General features: G+C 41.5%; 1 protein-coding gene across 1 annotated transcript in view; it reads left to right on the top strand.

The window, feature by feature from the left end:
• AKAP6 (A-kinase anchoring protein 6) overlaps positions 1-17,210 on the top strand; it is a 486,146-nt gene that overhangs the window by 189,426 nt on the left and 279,510 nt on the right. The window contains exons 3-4 of the mRNA XM_020870415.2: positions 1,979-2,230; positions 11,964-13,730. Of these exons, the coding sequence (XP_020726074.2) occupies positions 1,979-2,230; positions 11,964-13,730 (2,019 nt within the window). The remainder of the gene's footprint in view (positions 1-1,978; positions 2,231-11,963; positions 13,731-17,210) is intronic.

Here is a 17,210-nt window from a genome sequence, read left to right as displayed (position 1 = left end):
CAATGCCTATTTAAACTTTTTAATCTGTTTCAAGTTATTATCACCAGTTTATATCACTATTACCAATTAGGTCTTAGATTTCAAGGCCTAATATTGAAGCATTTATTGAAATTGTACAACAATTATTGTTCAAAATTCAGCACAACTTTCCATCATTATTTAATAGTGGTTTTTTTTTTTTTTTGCTTATTAGCACACGTTGTTAAATACAGGCTACATTTTAGTTTTTCTTTGACAAGTAACTGAATTATATGAAATTGAAAGGTTCTGTTTCCAGCACAGAATGACTGTTTTGATTCTCACGATAGGGCTTAGAACTCAAATGCTATTTAAAAATTTTAACTTTAACAAAAATCATAAAAGCTTCATTTAAAAGAAATCACTGATACTTAACTAAAAATGATTAATTGAGCACTTTTCACTGACACTTGCATCATTTTGATGCTTAATGGAGCCCAGTTGTTCAAGTAAATATTACAGGGTTGCTACCTGTTTCATGCTGCAGGCCTCTAACAGCACAATGAAAATGTGGAAACTTGTAAGGATAAGTGACACATCAGATAAAATATGCCTACCTAATAGTATGTGAGGAGGACATTGAAACTTTAATATAGTAGTATTTTTATTTTCGATATCTGAGTCTTAAAAACAAAACCAAACTTATCTGTTTTTACTCTTGGGATTTCTCTGGTATTCCTTCTTAAGAGTAATTTTGTTTGCCAAGTGTGAATATCCACTACAAATTTAACTGTAAGTTGTGTCCCTGTGGGAATGTGACAGTTATCCCTTACAGTGAAGATCCCATGGCTCACTGAGAATGGCTGGGAGTTCTTTGAAGCCCACATTCTAGCCCATTTTTCTTCATGCTAGGTGTCAGGAGAGTGAGTGAAAGTTGCTCAGTCGTGTCTGACTCTTTGTGAACCCATGGAATATACAATCCATGGAATTCTCCAGGCCAGAATATTGGAGTGGATAGCCTTTCCCTTCTCCAGGGGATCTTCCCAACCCAGGGATTGAACCCAGGTTTCCCGTATTGCAGGTGGATTCTTAACCAGCTGAGCCACAAAGGAAGCCCAAGAATCCTGGGGTGGATAGCCTATCCCTTCTCCAGAGGATCTTCCTGACCCAGGAATCAAACTGGGGTCTCCTGCATTGCAGGTGGATTCTTTACCAACTGAGCTATCAGGGAGGTCCTAGGTGTCAGGAGAATGCTTCCATCCTGAGATGTTTTGTGTTTGGTGGAGTCTGCCAGTAGCAAAGAGAAACCCTGTTGGATCCCTTACCTGAGTCCCAAACTAACAGTAAATACAGAGAACAGAGGTTGGATTTGTGAGGTAACCTCTTACCTTGGCTAAACTTTCAGTGTGGGTATCTGAAAAAATAGTAGCTTATTTGCGTCTTGGAAATGATCAATTTATGTGCTTGCACTGAAGCCCCAGGGCCCGGTAAAGAGGCCTGTGACTCTGTGCTAAGTCACTTCAGTTATGTCCCAACTCTGTGTAACCCTATGGACTGTAGACCACCAGGCTTTTGTGTCCATGGGGATTCTCCAGGCCAAGAATACTGGAGTGGGTTGCCATGCCCTCCTCCAGAGGCACTTCCCAGCAGGGAAGGGATTGAACCTGCGTCTCCTGCATTGGTGGGCGGGTTCTTTACCACTAGCGCCCCCTGGGAAGCCCCTGTGACTCTGTATCTGAAATGAAACAAAGGCTGCTATTCAGCATGTGCTCCCTTGACCTGTTGGCCCTGATCCTTGGCGTCAAGTGACGAAGTGACCTTTTTACTGCTCCCCTCCCCAGGGAAGATTATCTGGAGGAGGGCATGGCAACCCACTCCAGTATTCTTGCCTGGAGAATCCCATGGACAGAGGAGCCTGATGGGTCCATAGGGTCACAGAGAGCCAGACATGACTAAGCACAGCACAGCACCCCAGGTTAAGGCAAAAGAGTCATCAGATATTTGCTTTCCTTTATTGCAGGACATTTGTGAAGATATTTCTGATCATGTCGAGCAAATCCACGCCCTCCTTGAAACAGAGTTCTCCCTGAAGCTGCTGTCCTACTCCGTCAATGTGATCGTGGACATCCACGCCGTGCAGCTGCTCTGGCACCAGCTCCGCGTCTCAGTGCTCGTTCTGCGGGAGCGCATTCTGCAGGGTCTGCAGGACGCCAATGGCAACTACACCAGACAGACGGACATTCTGCAGGCTTTCTCTGAAGAGACAAAGGAGGTGGGTGTTTTCTTGGAAGCCACATAATGCATCATCAAGTGTGACTATTTGAGAATGTTTTCACTTCAGACCTGCGGGATATGCAGGTCCTAAGCTGGGCTTTGAAACTAGGTTTAGTGATGGGAGGCAGTGATGAATGAATGAATCTATCAGCCAGAGGCTATAATGAATGAATAAAGCTATGAACCAGAGTTAACTCACACCCAGTAGTTTGCATAGATATCACCTGTAGCTTTTGGTGCTTGCCTGAAATCTTGTTCCTTGTTCAACTATTTTATAAATATTTATTGAGTGCTTACTGTGGGCCAGGCATTAGTGCTAAGAATATAATCATGATCAAAGCATGATCTTTGTCTTTAAAGAGCTGAGATTAGTGGGGGATAGAGACAAGTGGACAGAAATGAAGACCAGATGCTGACCTGCATGATTTGCATGCAGATACAATGGTCTATGTGAAACCACTGGAGGTCAGAGAAGGGGCACCTAATTCAGGCAGGGAGGCCTTTTCAGGAGACGCAAGTCTAACCTGAGACCGGAAGAAGCAGGGTTAGACTGATGAATGGAGGTAGAAACTGTTCTAGACAGAAGGAATGACATAAAGATTCAGAGGTAAGAGTGAGAAGGATAACATCAGAGAGCAAAAAGTTCAAAGGACCAGGAAGCTGCATTTGAACTAATATGTGAGCGAGATGAAAAGCTATATTAAAAAGTCATATTAAGAGAAGTGACTTTATTTTGAGGATAACAGAGAGTTTGTTCAGGGATTTGATATGATTCAGTTCATGCTTTAGAAAAATCATTCTGGTTGCAGTGAATCATATGGGCTTTAGAATTTTGCACAACCAGTATACTTAGATTTTTTGTACTCATAGTAAGCACACTTTGGAGAGTTTATTGTTATTAATCTTGATGCATAGTTTAAAAACGAACACTGTAAAGTTAAATCCAAGTAAACTCTCCTATTCCCAAATAAAAGCAACACACACACACAGTGGTATTGTGCTAGCTATGTAGGCTTTATATATATATGCGTGTGTATGTATAGATAGATACCATGTATGGATATATATAGAGTGTGTGTGTGTGTGTATAGTCCCTTGGCTCTTGACATCCAGTTTAGTGCTCTGCTGTTGATTTTGTGGAAAATATGTATTATGCAAGTATAAAATGCATTTGTATAAATATTTAAGACTAAAAGGCCTTGTAAAGAGTGCTCCATAGCTCATTAATTTATTAATGTGTTAGTGGCTCCAACATTATCAACAGCACAAAACAAATCTGGGCTTCTCATAAATGGTTTATACTTGTTGATTATTGTTTTTTTAATGATGTTCCTGCTGTGGAAAATTCCCTGCAGGCCCTGGAAGTTTATGGGAATGAAAATCTACTGGGCTCACTTCTAACTTTAAGGCACAATTTGTTTTCATTTAGCTTTCCTGGATACTGTGGCAATGAAGGACGCAATACAATCTTTGGTAGGGTTCCTTTTAAAATTGTAGGATGAATATGTAGGTGTGTGTTAGTCCCCAGATGCCATCCCTCCCAAGTGGGATCCCTAGAGGGTCCTTGATTGGAATTTTTGTGGTTATGGGAAACTACAAAGAACTCTAAACTAAGCAACTATGCATGCATATGTGCTAAGTCACATTAGTCGTGTCTGACTCTTTGCAACCCTATGGAACCTTCCAGGTTCCTCTACCCATAGGTTTCTTCAGGCAAGAATATGGGAGTGCGTTGTCAAGTTCTCCTCCAGGGGATCTTTCCCACCCAGGGATCGAATCTGCATCTCTTACATCTCCTGCACTGGCAGGCCAGTTCTTTACCACTAGCACCATCTGGGAAGCCCAAGAAATTATAATCCAGTTAACAAAAAAGAATCCAAAACTAATCAACTCTGCCCTAAATCTGTTGTTATGAGGAGTTGTGTGCTAATGAGGTGGAGATCAGAAACGGGAAGGTTTTATCTAAACTCTGAAGAGGTCTTACTTTAGATATCTCTTGGTATCTCCAATCTATACATTCTTTTTTGCTTCTTTGTTCTTACCCATGTATTTGCCTCTTTCTGTCCAACATCCCATATTGATTAGTCATTAGATCTGCCCACTTTCTACCACTAGAGGGGACATTGGAAATAATTGAGTCAAACCAATTCATTTTACATATTTATTCAAATTATTAAAGAAGTGCTATGACACAGAAAGTTCAAACTACTCCACATTTGCATTCATTTCACATGCTAGCAAAGTAGTGCTCAAAATTTTCCAAGCTAGGCTTCAATAGCACATGAACCAAGAAGTTCCAGATGTACAAGCTGGATTTAGAAAAGGCAGAGGAACTAGAGATCAAATTGCCAATGTCCGTTGTATCATAGAAAAATCAAGAGAATTCCAGAAAAATGTCTACTTCTGCTTCATTGACTATACTAAAGCCTTTGACTGTGTGGATCACAACAAACTGTGGAAAATTCTTCAAGAGTTGGGAGAACCAGACCATCTTACCTGCCTCCTGCAAAACCTGTAGGTAGGTCAAGAAGCAGCAATTAAACCAGACATGGAACAACAGACTGGTTCCAAATTGGGAAAGAAGTATGTCAAGGCAGTATATTGTGACCCTGCTTATTCTCATTTAACTTAAATGCAGAGAACATCATGTAAAATGCCAGGCTGGATGAAGCTGGAATCAAGATTGCCTGGAGAAATACCAATCAACCTCAGATAAACAGATGACACCACCCTTATGGTAGAAAGCAAAGAGGAACTAAAGAACCTCTTGATGAAGGTGAAAGAAGAAAGTGAAAAATCTGGTTTAAAACTCAACATTCAAAAACTTAAGATCATGGCATCTGGTCCCATCGCTTCATGGCAAATAGATGGGGAAACAGTGACAGACTTTATTTTGGGGGACTCCAAAATCACTGCAGATGGTGACTGCAGTCATGAAATTAAAAGATGCTTGCTTCTTGGAAGAAAAGCTATGACCAACCTAGACAGCATATTAAAAAGCAGAGACATTTCTTTGCCAACAAAGGTCCGTCTAGTCAAAGCTATGGTTTTTCCAGTAGTCATGTATGGATGTGAGAGTTGGACCATAAAGAAGGCTAGCACTGAAGAATTAATGGTTTTGAACTGTGATGTTGAAGAAGACTCTTGAGAGTCCCTTGGACTACAAGGAAATCAAACAGTCCATCCTAAAGGAAATCAATCCTGAATATTCATTGGAAGGACTGATGCTGAAGCTGAAGCTCCAATACTTTGGCCACCTAATGCCAAGAGCTGACTCATTGGAAAAGATCCTGATGCTAAAAAGACTGAAGGTAGGAGGAGAAGGGGATGACAGAGGACGAGATGGTTGGATGGCATCACTGACTCAATGGATATGAGTTTGAGGAAACTCCTGGAGATAGTGAAGGACAGGGAAGCCTGGTGTGCTGCAGCCCATGGGTTCACAAAGAGTCATAACTGAGTGACCGAACAACAACAACAGCAACAGTTTACTCATTCAATAAACGTTTATTGATCAACTCTGTTTATAGCTGGGGATGTGTAAGTGCTCTAGAGTTTATGGTTATTGTTGTTTTGTGGAATATGTTCATCATGCTTTTATTTGAACTTATATTGTTCACCAAGTGTTAGCCCATGAAAGATGAAAAACCATTGAGACTGTAACTGGCCACTATTTTCACACTGTGTTGTGACTTTATATTAAGTAGTACCCATGGTCCCCACATTGTAAGCTCAACAATTATTTACAGATTCAGCTGAAAGCAATTTAGTGCATTTTCATGTCTGGAGTCAGTTTTTAGCTCTGGTGTAGACATGCAAGTATATGTTGTATGAAAGGGTAAAGGAACAGTGGATTCAAAGCCATCTGTTTTGTGAACATTTCTCTATGAACTGAAGCACTGTCTCCACTACCATCCTTTCTGACGCTGTGGACTTTTGATCCTATTTTTTGGTCAGTTTTGTTTTTGCCAACACACTGAAACTGTGGAAAGTAGGAAGAGAATTAGGATAAAATTGTCAGCTTTATCAGAATAAATTCAGCTGTGAAAGATTTGTAGAATGAAGAGGGAAATGGCATAAAACATGCTGATAAACTAAAATAGTAGGTGTATTCCAGTGAAGGTGAATTCATTTTTCTTTTCTAGAAGTCAATTGAGTGTCAGAGCCCATTAAAGAATAGGTTTGAAAATTGAGAAAGTGGCAAGTTCTCTTTCTTTCTGTTCTTACAAAAACAAAATGAGTTTTATTCCTTTATTTAAATATGGAGTAGATCATATCTTGTAAACAAATTGGCAAACGCGTTACTGAAACAAAGCCAGCTGAACAAACAAATGAAAAATACTTTAGGGCAAAGCTCAAAATTGTATAAAAATGTATTATCCTGAAATTTTCTATATTTCAGAAATTGTGAAAAGCAATTTATGTTTATTGTTTCATTTAGTAAGAAAGGTAATTGATATTAAAAGTAGTTCCATTTTAATATTACTCATACATAGAAAAGAATGAAAGATTTCCATTTGCAGCAGCATGGATGGACTTACCGAGTATAATACTTAGTGAATAAGTCAGAAAGAGAAAGACAAATACTAAAGTATATTGCTTTTAAGTGGAATATAAAAAATAACATAAATTAATTTATTTATAAAACAGAAACAGACTCACAGATATAGAAAACAAGTTTATGGTTACCAAAGGGAAAAGGAAGGGAAAAGGGATCAATGAAAAGTACAGGATTATATAGGTATACACAACTATAGATATAGAATAATAAACAACAGAGATTTACTATATAACACAGGGAACAATATTCAGTATCAGATAACCTATAATGGCAAAGAACCTGAAAAAACATATATGTAACTGAATCACTTTGCTGTATACCTGAAAATAATGCAATATTGTAAATCAGTTGCTTCAGTTAAAAAATATACTTCAGTTATACTTCAGTTAAAAAGTAGCTTCATTTTTCCATTCAGTTCTCAAAACTGAATTTAAGAGAGGTTAAGTGATTGTTTAAGGATATAAACTTAGGAATAATTAAATAAAACAAGCAAAACCAGCTCTTTACTGATCTCTTCTGTAATAATAATAATTTCTTTCCTCCCTTCCTTTCTTTCTACCTCCCCTAAATATTGACTTCCCTGGTGGCTTAGATAGTAAAGAATCTGCCTGCAATGCAGGAGGCCTGGGTTTGATTCCTGGGTTGGGAAGATTCCCCCAGAGAAAGGAATGATAACCCACTCCAGTATTCTTGCCTGCAAAATTCCATGGATAGAGGAGCCTGATTTTCACTCTTCATAAGGCACTAGGTAGTCAAAGATGAATAATGTATGTTATTAAATGTTAGGAATCACCGTCACAATTTTGTTAGATCCTCAAACAGGAGAAAGTAGGGAAAGTGAGTGGACAGTTCTGGAAAGTAGGGAGAGTGAGTGCTTATTTTATCCTTATTTTACAGATGATATTGTAAGCCATCTTACAGATAAGAAGACTGAGGTTAAGAGAGGTAGTTGCACAGGTAGTGATAACTGTTAATAGTGTTAACACAATAGCAAACATTGACTAAGAACTTACCATATGCCAGATGGTGTGGGAAGCACTTTACCTGAATGATGCTCACTCTCACAGTGGAAACACATTGGCCCTTGCAAGCACTCACACCATTGCACTTTGCGTGTTCTTCCACTAGCACTTAACCACAGGACAATTTATATCACAACAAAGTGTGATATGTATAAAATAAGTAATAAGGGTGGGGATTCACTGAGTACCTATCCTTGTGCCAGACTTGTGTCTTACATAGTCTTTAAGGCTTGCAGCAGCCCTATGACATGGTTTATTGTTTCATTTTTACAGATGAGGGAAATGAAGCTTAGTGACATCAAGCTACTGGTTCATGGATATATGAATAATTAATGCATAAGCTAGGATTTAACTCTGCTGCTGCTGCTAAGTCACTTTAGTCGTGTCCGACTCTGTGCGACCCCATAGACGGCAGCCCACCAGGCTCCTCTGTCCCTGGGATTCTCCAGGCAAGAATACTGGACTGGGTTGCCATTTCCTTCTCCAATGCATGCATGCATGCTAAGTCGCTTCAGTCGTGTCCATTTAACTCTGAGGTTTGGGCATTTAATCACTGGAGTCAACTAAAACTACACAAGCAGAGGAATAAACTTCGTGAAGGCAAAGATATACATTCCCAAATGTCTTCATTCATTCAACAGATGTATCTTTGAATGCTTACTCTCTGCAGCTCACCATGCTAAGTGTTGTGGTTATCCTGGCGAGCAAGCCATTTTCTATGTGATTTATACCCTTGTGGTGCTTACAAACCAATGGGATAAACAGATTAATCAAAGAATCACAATAGTATGTATTTAAAGCTTGAGATAAATGTTTAAGGAAAAACAACATAGTTTTATGAGAAATTATAAAAGATTCTGATTTATGTGGGACTTTAGAATCTTGAAGAAATAAAGCTGGATCTGAGGTCTGAGGGGTAAGTAAGAGTTACTAGTTAGGGGTGTTACAGGTGGGAAGCTTTATTGGCAGAGGAAATAGCATGTGCAAAGGTTCTGAGGCAGAAGGAACACAATATATTCAAAAAATGAAAGGATGATGCTATGGCTGAGTATAGCCTGGGAGGGGCAGGTGGCTTGAGCAAGTGGCTTGGGCAGGCCTCCTCATATCTGTCTTTGAAGGGTTTGAGTTTTAATCTAGCAGCAGGAAGCCAACAAAGGACATTAAACAGAGAAGTAATAGCATCAGACTTGCAATTTGTAAAGATTACTCTGGTGGCAATGTGGAAGGCAAACTGGAGGAAGGGATATATCCATTTAAAATAGCATCCAGTGAATCAGAGAAAATTTTGGCACAAAGGTCAGAATGTGGACTCTGGGTCAGACAGCCTTCATTTAAGGCTTATCTCAGCTTTAGTCACCAGGCCCTGTGCTAGTTACGCACCTTCTTTTGGCTCAGGCTCCACTTATAAAGAACAGGGACAACAGTACAGACCCCAGGAGAAAATCATTTTGAGGATTAAGTGAAAAAGTAATAGTAATAATGAGCCATCCCCATTTATAAGATGAGGAGATTTAGGCTTAAAAATAAAATGAGGCTTTTCATTATTATCATTTATCTGGATGTTATGGAATAAGACTGAAGGGAATAGGAGATAAAGGCAAGGTCTGAAGAGGGAGAACCTCCCCAATCCAAACAAGCAAATGAGCCAAAAAACCTGACGTAAGGGCCTGGAGAGGTCAGATCTTGGGATAACCTGATTGAAATGACAGAGTCATGCTCACCCCATTCCTCCCTCAGGAGCACAGAGATCTGGGGTATTGCCACCTTCCACTCCACAGTTTTCCTTTTTCGTCTCCTAAAGTGCTGCACTCAATATGCCAGCAAATTTGGAAAACTCAGCAGTGGCCACAGGACTGGAAAAGGTCAATTTTCATTCCAATCCCTAAGAAAGGCAATGCCAAAGAATGCTCAAACTACCACACAATTTCACTCATCTCACACGCTAGTAAAGTAATGCTCAAAATTCTCCAAGCCAGGCTTCAGCAATATGTGAACCGTGAACTTCCAGATGTTTAAGCTGGTTTTACAAAAGGCAGAGGAACCAGAGATCAAATTGCCAACATCTGCTGCATCATCAAAAAAGCAAGAGAGTTCCAGAAAAACATCTATTTCTGCTTTATTGACTATGCCAAAGCCTTTGACTGTGTGGATCACAATAAACTGTGGAAAATTCTGAAAGAGATGGGAATACCAGACCACCTGACCTGCCTGTTGAGAAACCTGTATGCAGGTCAGGAAGCAACAGTTAGAACTGGACATGGAGCAACAGACTGGTTCCAAATAGGAAAAGGAGTACGTCAAGGCTGTATATTGTCACCCTGCTTATTTTACTTACATGCAGAGTACATCATGAGAAACGCTGGGCTGGAGGAAGCACAAGCTGGAATCAAGATTGCTGGGAGAAATATCAATAACCTCAGCTATGCAGATGACACCACCCTTATGGCAGAAAGTGAAGAAGAACTAAAGAGTCTCTTGATGGAAGTGAAAGAAGAGAGTGAAAAAGTTGGCTTAAAGTTCAACATTCAGAAAACTGAGATCATGGCATCCGGTCCCATCTCTTCATGGCAAATAGATGGGGAAACAGTGGCTGACTTTATTTTTCTGGGCTCCAAAATCATTGCAGAATGGTGATGGCAGCCATGAAATAAAAAGACGCTTACTCCTTGGAAGGAAAGTTATGACCAACCTAGATAGCATATTAAAAAGCAGAGACATTACTTTGCCACCAAATGTCCATCTAGTCAAGGTTATGGTTTTTCCAGTAGTCATGTATGGATGTGAGAGTTGGACTATAAAAAAAGCTGAGCACAGAAGAATTGATGCTTTTGAACTGTGGTATTGGAGAAGACTCTTGAGAGTCCCTTGCATTGCAAGGAGATCCAACTAGGCCATCCTAAAGGAAATCGGTCCTGGGTGTTCATTGAAGGGCCTGATGTTGAAGCTGAAACTCCAATACTTTGGCCACCTGATGCTGAGAGCTTACTCATTTAAAAAGACCCTGATGCTGGGAAAGATTGAGGGCAGGAGGAGGGGATGACAGAGGATGAGAAGTTTGGATGGTATCACCGACACAATGGAAATGGGTTTGGGTGGACTCTGGGAGTTGGTGATAGACAAGGAGGCCTGGCATGCTGCGGTTCATGGGGTCGCAAAGAGTCGAACACTATTGAGCGATTGAACTGAACTGAAAGGGCTAGATGAGACCAGCTATTCCTTCAGCCTTGTAGGCATGTTGGATACCAGGGGCTCTTCTGCCCCAAACAAATCATGAATTAAAACTCTCCCCATTTGTTGTGTGATGTTGGAAACTACATTAGTAATGAGATAAGAGCCTTAGTCACACAACCAATTATTAAATTAAAGCACTTATAATACTATTTTTTAGCATAAGGGAATTTCAAGTCAGCCTACTTTGAAGGAAGGTGGGCACTTGGTATCTAACATACACAGATGAAGTGGGCGTCAGGGTGGGAGAGTATGGGAGAATACACACAGAAGAAAGGGATGGGGGCTACAAAATACACTTTTGAAACACATTAATTTTTTCTAGGATTCTCATGTTTACCTTCACACAGATGGGGACAGTAGATGCTGGTCTTGAACTGTTTTTGTTATGTATGAAAATTCAGTATTTCGTCTTCTGTGATTTGTGAACATATTTTTAACACAACAGACTTACTATAATTAATTATTCTACTCTAAAATATTTACTGAGCATTTACTATGAGCTTACCACTGTAGCAGGTGATGGAGTGATAAGCTAAAGAGATATACATGGAGATTTTACTCTTATATTAATTTGTTCTCAGAAATATTACTACTTAAGGCATCACTTAAAAAAATGCTTACTAAGTGAACAATACACTATTTTAAAATAGAAAGTCAGGGCAAGAATGGTTATTTTTGAATTGGCCTTGACCAAGGCTCTGTTCTCCAGATTGAAGAAAAATCCTTAAATATTTAAGAACAGGCTACTATGTAAAGCAATATGGTAATTAATGAATGTGCCTTTCTGTACTTCAAACCAGAAGCAATTGAGATTGATGCATTTTTGGCCTGTATCGTGGCTTCTGCTGAGATTTCCTGTGAGCAGCAGATGAGTGTAATGTTACATTTGCTGAAACCATTTCTGTTGTCTGTTTCAGGGCCGGCTTGATGCTCTAACGGAAGTAGACGACTCTGGGCAGTTAACAATCAAATGCTCTCAAAATTACTTGTCTCTGGATTGCGGTATTACTGCTTTCGAACTATCTGACTACAGTCCAAGTGAGGATTTGCTCGGTGGCCTGGGTGATATGACCTCTAGCCAGGTCAAAACCAAACCCTTCGACTCCTGGAGCTACAGTGAGATGGAAAAGGAGTTCCCCGAGCTTATCCGAAGTGTTGGGTTACTTTCGGTGGCTCCTGACTCCGTCCCTTCCAACTGCAGTGAAGCCGTGAGTGAGGAGGCGTCTCAAGTATCTCTTTCAGCAGATGACAGAGGTAGAATTGAAGAAAATAATGCGTGCACAGTGGAGGAGCAACCAGGCTTAATGCAGGGGCCATCATCTTCAGCGGAAGCTCCGACAAATGCTGTTCAACCCACTTCGGAAGCTGTGAAGCAAGAATCTGATTCCTCTTCCCAACGTGGGGCAAAGAATCCACAGCCTCTTGCTTGTGAAAACACAACCCCCAAGCGATCCATCAGAGACTGCTTTAACTATAATGAGGACTCTCCCACACAGCCCACGTTGCCAAAAAGAGGGTTTTTCCTTAAAGATGAGACATTTAAGAATAATCTGAAAGGCTCTAGTGGAAAGAAGCAGATGGTCGATCTGAAGCCCGAGATGAGCAGAAGCACCCCATCGCTGGTGGATCCTCCTGACAGGTCTAAGCTGTGCCTGGTGTTACAGTCTTCTTACCCCAACAGCCCCTCTGCCGCCAGCCAGTCATATGAGTGTTTGCACAAGATGGGGGACGGGCATCTTGAAAATACAGTTGGAAGTCACATTAAGGAGATCTCCTCCAGCCTGGGGAGGCTCAATGACTGCCATAAAGAGAAGCTTCGACTGAAAAAGCCCCACAAGACCGGAGAAGAGGTGCCTCCATGCCAGACCCTTAAACAGGAACCCAGTTCAGACAAGCAAGCCAAAAACACTAGGAGCTCGACAGTGCCGAATGCAGTTCCTTCTAGTCCTTCCAAGGCCAGACAGAGGCCAGAGACAGATTCTGCTTCCACGTCCTCACTGGAGCTGTGTCACCAGAGGAGTGGGAAGGCCAAATTGCCAGTGCAGTCAGAAACATCCAGTTCACCACCTTTTACTCAAAGCAGCGAGTCCTCTGCTAGCTCAGACAGCGTCACGTCTCTAGGACCCCTTCTTTCAGAACACAAAGGCAAAAGCAGCTACTCCTCCTCCCCAAGTCACGTCACCAGAAACGGCCAGGTTGTGGAGGCCTGGTATGGCTCTGATGAGTACCTGGCACTGCCCTCTCACCTCAAGCAAACAGAAGTATTAGCTCTGAAGTTGGAAAACCTAACAAAGCTGCTGCCTCAGAAACCCAGAGGAGAAACCATTCAGAATATTGATGACTGGGAACTGTCTGAAATGAACTCAGACTCTGAGATGTATCCAACGTACCATGTCAAGAAGAAGCATACGAGGCTAGGCAGGGTGTCTCCAAGCTCGTCCAGTGACATAGCCTCTTCGCTCGGGGAGAGTGTGGAATCTGGCCCCTTGAGTGACCTTCTTTCTGACGAGGAACTGTGCATGCCTCTCTCTGGCATGAAAAAGTACACGGACGAGAAGTCAGAGAGAGTCTCCTCCTCTGAGAAAAATGAGAGCCATTCTGCTGCGAAGTCTGCTTTAATTCAGAAACTGATGCAAGATATTCAACACCAGGACAACTATGAAGCCATATGGGAAAAAATAGAGGTAAGGATGGTCTTCTTAATCTAGATGATTTCTTACCTGAGTTTTGGAAGTATTGCTGGGAAAAGGCGAAATCCTCCCCACCCTGTTACAAAATGTGTTGCTATTGTTTGATAAACATAGTTGATTCCCCAAAGAAAGAAAAGAAAAAAACACAATGATCACTGCCTAGTGACAGTGGGCATCAACTAGGAGCTGTGCATGTCTGTGCATTAGCTTGATGTGTGCCTGCTGGTGTAGAACTCTTGGCTGATGTTGCTCAGACCTAACATTGCTCCTGGTGAGTGGTGGACCCGCTTGAGTGAAATACAAAACAAAGTAGAACAGTAGCCATGCACACATACCAGTACTTCAGGAATATGTGAATGGAAAGTTCCAGTTACCCTCAGTGCCTTTCTGATTCATTGCTTCTAAGTCCAGAATACCTTCCATATCTCCAATATTAACTTCTTGTAGAAAAAGAACAGACAGTTCTAGTTTTTCAGGATTTTTTCTTTTCTTCAAACTTCCTCCTCTGGCTAATAATCATGCTACCTGTATTCTGTACCATCTATGGGCTCTGAGATGGGGAGGTAATATTTTGGGTAAATCTGTACTTTTAGAGCAAATTATTAGATGTAATGAAATCTTTAAGAAAAGAAATCAAAATTTTCAGAACTCAACTCATTAATGTAAGCTGTGATATAAGATACTAGATAGAAGTATAGTACATATGGATGGAATGACCTGGAGGAAGAAGATGAAAATATATAAAACAAAGAGGGAAAAGTTAACAGCAATATATAGTAATAGTTACATATATTAATAATTGTTTTAACTACATATCTGTGTGTCCAATCTTCGCAACAACCCTAATATTAACCCAATTTTATGTATGAGGAGACCGAGGCTGAGAGAGACCAGGCAGTTTGCTCTAGAACTCATATTATTAACTAAATGCTCCCATGCCTTTCCATAAGGAAGTGACCAGGGTATATTGCAGGTAAATACTGTATTATTGAAGAGAAGAAATAATAGCAGCAGAGCTAAGATTTGCCTGGGAAGTCCTTCTGAAAGAATAAGCTTTCACTGGGGCTTTGAAGGATGTGCCAGGATTTAGACAGAGAGAACTAAGCTGAGCATTTCAGGCAGGAGCAAAAACCAAAATGTGGAGGTGGGGATTGGGAATGAGCATGGTACTGGGGCACAGAGAATTTCTCAACCAGAAGGTCAGTGAGTGGGGAGCACTACATTTCCATACATTTAATAGACCTGGTTGCTCCCAGTCCCTGATGGCTAGACCGAGGCAAGTAGGATTTGTTCACCAGACACCTGTGGTAACTTCTCTGAAAGGAACTGAAAGCAGTCATACAGCTCACCCTTCTTGGGCTGTTTATTTGCGCTGGTTCTGTGCTAAGGGCCTTACGTGCCTTATTCTACTAAGTCCTGGGAGGGAAGAACTTTTCAGATGAAGATGGGAAGGCAGAGTGTGATTAGGAAGCTGGCTCAGGGCCTCACAGTAGTGAGTGCAGAGCCAGGAGTTGAACCCAGAGCCAGCACACTTGAAGCAGAATAGGCCGTGGCCTCCAATAGCCTTTCTGGAAGGCCTCATGGGCAGTGACAGGAAGATGGTCATGGCAGCCATGGTGGTGACAGATACGGAGATGCCTCTGGCAGCCAGTGTAAGGGGCTGTGGAAATGGGGGACGGGTGAATGGGGGAGGACTGTTGAAGACGTGACCTGGATCCCGAAAACTGGTTCCAGGCCTTGCCCAGTCATTAAAGACAAAGAGTGGCTCACAGCTAGTCCTGCTCCATTCTGGACCTCGTTTCATTTTTTGTAGGTAGAGATGTTTTAAACAGATGATGGCATTGTATCAACTTCCAAAGGAAGCATCTTTTATTCCATAATTCTACAAAGATGAAGCTAAGTTTTCAGCTTCTAGGTACTGGTTTAGTTTTAATAGAAGAAACAGTTTGACATGGAGGTGAGGCAGGTAGTTTTCAAAAATATAAGCACTGACGTTGAGTAGATGATGAAACTTCTAAGAGGGAATGTAGGCCATGGGAAATATTGTTCTGGAGTTGGGCTATGAGGTAAAAAGCTAAAAGGAGATTAAGCCCCTTCCTCGGCCCAACCTCCTTTCAATACTTCAGGTGAGGGTGACTGTCAATCCCCAGGTCAATTGACCTTGGTATCACATTCTAGCTTTGATCTCTTCCATATGGTGACCCATATTTGACCAGAAAAATATAGTAAAAATGCAGGTGTGCGTGCTCAGTTGTATCCAACTCTTTGCAACCACATGGACTGTAGCCCGCCAGGCTCCTCTGTCCATGGGATTCTCTAGGCAGGGATTCTGGAATAGGTTGCCATTTCCTACTCCAGGGGGTCTTCCCCACCAGGGATTGAACCCTTTTCTCATCTCCTGAGTCACCTGTGTTGGCAGGCAGATTTTTCCTTTTTTAAAAACCACTAAGCCACCTAGGAAGTTAACATCTTCCTGTTATCAGGCACATACTAGGCACTTTACTTGCAGTTATGCTGTCATAAGATTCTCGTAACAACCCTACAGGGTTTTTTTTTTTCTTATCTTAAATTGACCACTTCTTCTCCAGTGCACCCACTCTGGTCCTAGCTACCATCACCTCCTGCCTGGATTACTGCAGTAGCCTCCTTGCTGGTTTCTCTGCTTCCACCCTGCTCCCCCTAAAGTCTGTTCCCAACAGAGCAGCCAGAGTGAGCCTTATAAAATAAATCAGATTATGTCACCCCTCTGCTCAAAACCCTGAAAAGATCATGTCACCCCTCTGCTCACAACCCCACAACAGCTCCGATGGCATTCAGGGGCCCTACATGGATTGCCACCCCCACCCCCCAATCTCCTCTGACTCATTTCCAACTGTTCTTTCCTGTGCTTACTTCACTCCGTTCCCACTTTGGCCCCTTTCCTGTCCCTAGAATAAGCTAGGCACACTTCTGCCTTTCAGACCTTTGTCAACTCCCTCTGGCTGTACCTTCTCTGTCAGTTTTTAAATTCTTCCTTCTCTTCTGAGTGATTGCTCAAATATTAGCTTCTTAGGGAAGCTTGGGTTTCCCAGGTGGTGCTAGTGGTAAAGGACCCGCCTGCCAATACAGGAGACATAAGAGATGCAGGTTTGATCCCTGGATCAGGAAGATCCCCTGGAGGAGGGCATGGCAACCCGCTCCAGTATTCTTGCCTGGAGAATCCCCATGGACAGAGGAGCCTGGCAGACTACAGTCTATAGGGTCGCAAAGAGTTGGACACAACTAAACATTCACACAGGGTAGCTTAACCTGATCATCTTTTAAAAGGTGTATCCTGACCTCTATTTCTTGTCTTCAGTTCTTACTTTACTTTGACATTTTATATAATTCTTTTATTTAGCATGTATATTAGTTTTGTTAATTTTTTATCTTCCCCTACTAGACTGGGAGCTCTGTGAGGGTAGAAATACTTATCTGTTTAGTTTGCTAGTGAAT

Source organism: Odocoileus virginianus, chromosome 16, assembly GCF_023699985.2.
Source record: "Odocoileus virginianus isolate 20LAN1187 ecotype Illinois chromosome 16, Ovbor_1.2, whole genome shotgun sequence".
In the NCBI taxonomy this organism is placed as follows: Eukaryota; Metazoa; Chordata; class Mammalia; order Artiodactyla; family Cervidae; genus Odocoileus; species Odocoileus virginianus.
This window is presented reverse-complemented; position numbering and strand designations above follow the sequence as displayed.